The 7182-nt window shown below is 36.1% G+C and overlaps 1 protein-coding gene across 2 annotated transcripts in view; it reads left to right on the top strand.

Annotated features, from left to right (window-relative positions):
- LOC106882617 (CCR4-NOT transcription complex subunit 10) overlaps positions 1-6715 on the top strand; it is a 59806-nt gene extending 53091 nt beyond the window's left edge. For both annotated transcript variants that reach the window (XM_052970699.1, XM_052970704.1), the window contains 3 exons: positions 415-536; positions 1503-1575; positions 5938-6715. In XM_052970699.1, coding sequence (XP_052826659.1) covers positions 415-536; positions 1503-1575; positions 5938-6056 — 314 coding nt within the window. In that variant the 3' untranslated portion in view covers positions 6057-6715. The remainder of the gene's footprint in view (positions 1-414; positions 537-1502; positions 1576-5937) is intronic.
- The last annotated feature ends 467 nt before the right edge of the window (positions 6716-7182 follow it).

A 7182-nucleotide genomic window follows, 5' to 3' on the forward strand; every position in this document is an offset into this window, starting at 1 on the left:
ACACACATACATATATATACATATATACGACGGGCTTCTTTCAGTTTCCGTCTATCAAATCCACTCACAAGGCTTTGGTCGGCCCAAGGCTATAGTAGAAGACACGTGCCCAAGGTACCACGCAGTGGGAATGAACCTGGAACCATGTGATTTTGTAAGCAAGCCACTTACCACACAGCCACTCCTGCTCTCCTGTGCAATTTTTTTTATAAGAAACTTCTGTTATAATCCAAACATCAACTTAATTACCCTAATTCATGCAAAAGTTAGTTTACTAAATCCCTCAAAATTCTTCAGTGTTTTAAATATTAACTGAAACAGCAATTTATTATGTAAGAAATATGGTTACAAACGGATCAAACCCACCTACACTCTATGTGTATTATGTATTAATTATCATAACATCTTTTACAGGAGCCTTAGTATCATGGACGCCTGCAAAACCACAGAAAGCTCAAGCTGTGTTGTTGTACAACCTTGCGGCAACATTAGCTATTAGTGGGGAATATAGCAAAGCTCTAAAACACCTAGGAGAGGTAAGCATATATTCTTAGATTTATTTGAATTTTTCCTTCTTTCTTTTCTTTTTGGCAATGCAAGTTAGGAGAGTTTAATCCTCTGCCTGTTCAAAGCATTTTTATAAGTTTGTCCTAAACGTCCATGCTTGTTTATATACTTTTAGTTACCTCTTGTTTCATACATTCTGAGTAATATAAAAATTTATTTTCATAAGTTCCAAGTTACTCTGGTGGTTGAAAAAGAATGGGAATGTGTATCATATATCCTGATATATGGACGTCAAGGAAAAGGCGGTGAGCTGGCAGAATCGTTAGCACGCCGGGCGAAATGCTTAGCTGTATTTCGTCTGTGTTTATGTTCTGAGTTCAAATTCCGCCAAGGTCAACTTTGCCTTTCATCCTTTCGGGGTCAATAAATTAAGTACCAGTTACGCACTGGGGTCGATGTAATTGACTTAATCCCTTTGTCTGTCCTTGTTTGTCCCCTCTATGTTTAGCCCCTTGTGGGCAATAAAGAAATAAGAAAATATATCCTGTGTATCATATATGATGCCTGGCTGCCGAGAAAATATATCCTGTGTATCATATATGATGCCTGGCTGCCGAGAAAATATATCCTGTGTATCATAGATGATGTATGGATGCCAAGAAAATATACTCTGTGTTTCACATGTGATACACAGAACAAGCAAAGGGTTAAGCAACACTTTGAATTACATTTCAAAGTAATTCCTTTGAAATGGTTTAAAATTTTTTTTTTTTCTTTTTCATTTAATTATTTCCACATGTTTCCACATTTTACTTGACAACAAACTTTATAATTGGAACAGCTATATGTAGCAGTATTTATAATTGTTTCCAATAATTGTAAAACTAGAAAGAATTCAGAATGTCATTTTTAATATTTATACGTTTAGTTGCATTCTTGGAAGAAAATCACTGACTCTATTTCCATTAAATTTTTGTGTTTCTTTCATGTTACAGAGTAGTCAATTAATATGCCAGCCATTCCCAGCCCAGATGTATTGCCTAAAGCTCTATCTTGATCTCATTGAAGGTAAATAAACATGTATCTAATATAACAGATTATCAGAAAAGGGACCTAGTATGTTTTGTTGTTGTTCAAATCTTTTCAAGAAGACCTAAGATCAAAGGTTGTCCAGCTTTGACCATCTTGTCTTTTTGTATATCAGGGTCACAGTGTCTAATGTATCCTTCTTTGTTTAAGATTGTAGGATATGATTTGAAGATTTGAGTGCTGTTTCTAGTAGGTCAAGCAAATGTGTAATGGCCCCCTCATTGTCTGTATGTGTTTGGTTTACTCTTAGAGTTAAATTAATGAGCTAAATACCAAAGTAATGTAAAGACCCCCTTCAGTCATGAATGACCATGAGATTGCACCTAGAAAGTTCCCCTCTGAGGCACAAGTCTGGGCAAGAATTTTTGTTAAAGATCAGCAGTCGCCCATGCATACCAACCTCCTCTCTCTATACCAACAATGTTGTACAAGGGAAAGGAAAAGGTTTATACAGCTTGGCACCGATGATGCCACAACTCATTTCTACAACTAAGTCTTGCTCAAGAACACAACACACAGCTGAGTTTTGGAATTAAACTCACCACCTCATAATTATAAGCCTAATGTTCTAACCACTGAACCATGTGTCTTCACCTAAATACTACAATTTTAATATTACAGAAATGCAGTATTTTATATGATATTGTGTTGGGTAGAACACATACACACTCAAGAAACCTGCTACATACCCACAGAAAGCTTTTTTTAATTTCATGGAAAATTAAAAAGTGATCTGCAATTAAAAAAGCACAGATACAAATTTATTCCTTTCTCCGAATTATTGATTGTGTATTCATTAATGTTGTATCCAGCTAAGAAAACAATAGCCTGTGCTGAAGTATATTTTAATTAATTTATCATTTTGGTCAATTTCTGTATGACCTGAAAAAAAATAACAGACAATTTTTTGTATTTAGAATACATACTGATTGACTGCTTTAGATTTAACGCAACTCTCAAGCAAAATGGAATATTCTTAATTGTTACAATCAGTGGGTCTCTACGTTGTTAGCATGTGTAATATTTCTGACCATTGTAATGTGTCTGTCATCAATATTGCTTTTAATGTCCACTTTTCCATACCTGCTGATTTTCCATAGTGGATGCCCTTTCTGTTCCCAACTCTCACCTGTTTCTAAGTAATGCAATATTTCCCCCATGGCCAGACATGTTTTGACCAAAGACTGGAAATAGATATCAACTGATTAATGATGGCATTCATTTACAACTATCACTTGATGTCAAGATAAGGAGACACATTCCCTCCACCCCTATATATATATATATATATATATATATATAAACACAGGCAAATCAAAAAAATAAAAACACAAACAAAAGTCAAAAGGTTATACACAATGAATGTATTAGGGCGATGTTTTGAGCATGGCACTCCATTTGAAAGAGGAAAGTGGGAAGGTCCGGAGAGAAGGAAAAGAACAGTCTGAGAAAAGCACATGTGGTTACATATACACACACAAATATACAACAGGCTTTTAATTTCTATCTACCAGATCCATTCACAAGACTTTGTGGGGCGATAGTTGAAGACATTCGCCCATTGTGCCACACAGTGGGGCTCAGCCCAAACCCACATAGCTCGAAAGTAAATGTCTTAACTACACAAAAGTCCATTTTCCTACAGATATATGTAGATTTTTTTGTACAATGAGAAAAGTTAGCAGCTGTACTTGTCTTTGTATATGTTTTATAGAAACAGGCTTATTGACAGATGCAGTATGATTGTATTTTATATGTTGTAAACTTAATTCAGTGCCTGGTTTAAACACCACTACTTGGCACCTTGGAGGTGTTTAATTGAGTCCATCTGCTCTGTTGCAAGCTTTCTGGTTAGATGTTTCATTTGAGGATACCTTCATCCTTCTCTCTTATCTGGGTTTAGCTGAACAAACACAGACACACACACACTCACATAGATATAAATGTATGTGTGTACGTGTTACTTCATAAGATGTTTCAAGCTAAGTAAAGTCAGTCTTCCACACATACAGACTTGTTTCTGGTATCGGTGGCATATAAAAAGTACCTGTGCCAATGGCATATAAAAAACACCTAGCTCATTTGTTAAATGGCTTGTATTAGGAAAGGCATCCAGCTGTATAAACTATGCCACAACAGACAATTGGAGTCTGGCCAGCTCCATGTCAAACCGTCCAACCCATGCCAGCATAGAAAGGAGACATTAAACGATGATGATGTGCACATCTATTTGTGTTTGTTCAACTAAACATTTCAAGGTGGTGCCCCATGGTGGTGTCCACAATCCAATGACTGAACCTGATAAAAATATATAATTAACTTATATACATGTTTAATTTGATATTTAGTTCTAAAGATATAGCTTATCACAGCGAATATACCAAATTTCATTACAAAAGTAATGCATCTTAATTATCTGATCTTGGTTGTTTTTTTGTTTTTTTGGCATTCTCTACATTTGAGGGTGAAGTTTTTGCTGCATATTGCGTTTTCCAGAATCAGATGTATAAATTTGCAATTAATTACACATTTGTTTAAAAGTTGAAAACCTTGGGAAATATATGAGTATAACTATTGTTTTTTAGTTATGTCCCAAGGTTTTAAATTGCAAGTATTTAAATTTGCAAAGTAACACTTTTCAGCCAAATTGCATTTTAACTTCAAGATATGTTGTCCAGTATTCATAATTTCTGTCACCTGATGAATGTGTTGCCAAGATCTTTCAAATACAACCAGTTTTTTTTATAGGTGAAGGGCGTGACTGTGTGGTAAGAAGTTTGCTTCCCAGCCACATGGTCACAGGTTCAGTCCCACTGTGTGGTACCTTGAACAAACATCTACTATAATAGCCTCGGGCCAATCAAAGCCTTGTGAGTGGATCTGGTAGACAGAAACTGAAAGATGCCCGTTGTAGATATATGTTTGCATGTGTATGTTACTCTCTCCTTCTTTGACTTTATATGATAGATGTAAATGAATGTCACCATTATGCAAGTGGTGTACTTCACTTCCAATCTTCTGTGAAAACATGTCATGGGGAATATCATCTTACTTGGAAATAGGTGAGGGTTGGCAACAGGAAGGGCATCCAGCTGCACAAAACTCCACCTTAACAAATTCTGTCCAACTCCTGCAAGTATGGAAAAGTGAACATTAAAATGACGATTATGATGTCCTATGACTTTGGTATACTGTACCAAATAACAGGTTACTAACTAATGTTTGATTTCTGTCCTAAAATTGCTTGGATTTTCTTTTTCTTTTTTCTCATGTATCAAAAAATTCCCGGACTAGTTATGTTTAATAAAAAATAACTTATTCACCTAAGTTTTAACATCATTTCCTTCAAAATAGTCCACTTTGTGCAGCAGACACTGGTCCCAGCATTCCTATTACTTCTGGAATCCAACTTGGACGTCCCTTTCCATAAGCGAGTCGAGGACCTTCTGTGATTCACTCTGGATCTCAACAATGGCATTAAAAGAGCAACCTTTGAGTTGCATTTTCATCTTGGGGAAGAGATGGAAGTCTGCAGGTACTAAATCTGGCGAAAAGGGTGGATGCAGAAGTGATACCATGTTTTTGAGGAGAAACTCATGAGTAAGGAGAGCTCGAAGAAGAATCCAGTTCTTCATGCTCCACAGACTGTGTTGGTTTCACCGAATGTCATCCCTCAAACACTTCAAAACATCACAGCAGAACTTTCGATTGACACTCTGGCTCTGGAGGGATAAATTTTCCATGCACAATACCACATTTCTGGGGGTGACACTCATGACAGGTCTTCCAGGGATGTTCTTCCACTTTTTGAAGAACCCGTGCCACTGAAAACATGGTGCACGACCCATTGCCTCATTGCTGTAAGCTTGCCAAAGCATGCTCAATGTTTGTGTAGCAGACTTCTCAAGTTTAACGCAAAATTTCACGTTGGCTCTTTGTTCCTCTCCATGACAAAATGGCAGACAACAGCAAACATGTAATCACAAAAACACAAATTTCAAAACTTGTAAAGTAAAGAACGATGTTACTGCCTCATGAAGGTCACTCCTAGCTCGCAACCGTATGATGCCATCTGTTGGCATGCTACAGAACTAGTCCAGAAACTTTTTGATACCACCTTGTATTTGTATATATATATATATATAAAAGATTAATAATTATTTCTTCATAATTGTGATGAATCTTCCACTAAGATGACGCAGCTTTCCAGTGTGCAAGCCCAGTCAAACTGTCCAACCCATGCTAGTATGGACAACGGGCGTTAAATGATGATGATGAATTGTGATGAATAATAAAATAAATTAATTTCTAACTTCCTGAATTTATCTTTTTCTTTCTTAGGCCGCCGAGCAACTGCCCAATACATCATTAAAGAGTCCTTTGGTCATGTGACTCCCAATAGAGTGGATATGTCAATGATGAACAAGAAAAGCTTATCAAGTGACCAATTACTGCCATGAGATCTTGCCCCTGTGAGTGATTGCTGTGAAAACTTTAAAAACCTGTTCAGTCTTCAGACGACCTCAGCATTCTTTGAATGGCTATTATATGTATAATGGCCATTAGTCTGTACCTTTTTTCTGTGTTTAAAAGGTCACTTGCCATTCCTGTCTCTTGAAACCCTGTATTGGGGAACATCTGAAAATTGACAGTTTGGGGGCTCTTAGCTGCTGTCTCTGAGAAATGAACTACATTCATTAGAAAGGAAATCGAAAAAAAAAAACACACTAAACTGTTATTCATTGTTTGTCTCTTTCTTTCAGTCCAGCATCTGTAGCACAATGGAAGTGAGTAGAATGGAAGCTGAGTAATTAATTTCTTTCATTATGTCATACACTTTTTGCTGTGGCACCACCTACATCTAGCTCTCTTCTCTTTTCAACATTTCCTATCTGTCTTCGAACAGATTCTACCTCTCTCTCTCTCTCTCTTTCTTTCTCTCTACAAGCATTTTCAGAATCTTTTCACTGGAAATTCACTCTAATATAAAAAATGGAAACAGTTTCAATTATTGATGAAACTGAATGTCACATTTTCCCCGCCATTTTTGAATGAATGTTTGTGTGCAGTTATTAGCTTGGACTGGAATAAATTGTTTCAAAGAAGAAAAAAAACCTTACTTTTTGATGAGTTTGTGTAATTTTGATTTTTATGCGCTTTCATTTTTAGGTGATTTAGAAGCCCATAATAACTGGTTTTTCGGCGATCATTCGATAGTAGTGTGCTACTTGTCAACCAGTAGTCAGCTGGTCAACATGTCTTTGTTTACATCAATTCGGCAATTTCCGTAAAGAAAGAGGGAAAGGGCGTGGATCTATTTTAAAACGGGGGCCACATTTTTCATTAATGTTTTACGTAGTGTTTTTGGTACGGAAAGACTTTCAAACTTCGTATACTTATCTATTTTGTGTTATAGAACAGAAAAATATTTTTGTATTCGAATTTATTTCATGTAAAAAATTGTCTAATTTCAATAATTTCAACCAATCACTGACAAGTATTCAGTTGTTTACATTTACTCCTTTGGCTGATTAAGCAATGTAAAGCGTATTTAATCTCCATACCTTCGTTTTATTTGCTTTAACC

The sequence above is a fragment of the Octopus bimaculoides genome, chromosome 1 (assembly GCF_001194135.2).
Source record: "Octopus bimaculoides isolate UCB-OBI-ISO-001 chromosome 1, ASM119413v2, whole genome shotgun sequence".
NCBI classification, from domain to species: Eukaryota; Metazoa; Mollusca; class Cephalopoda; order Octopoda; family Octopodidae; genus Octopus; species Octopus bimaculoides.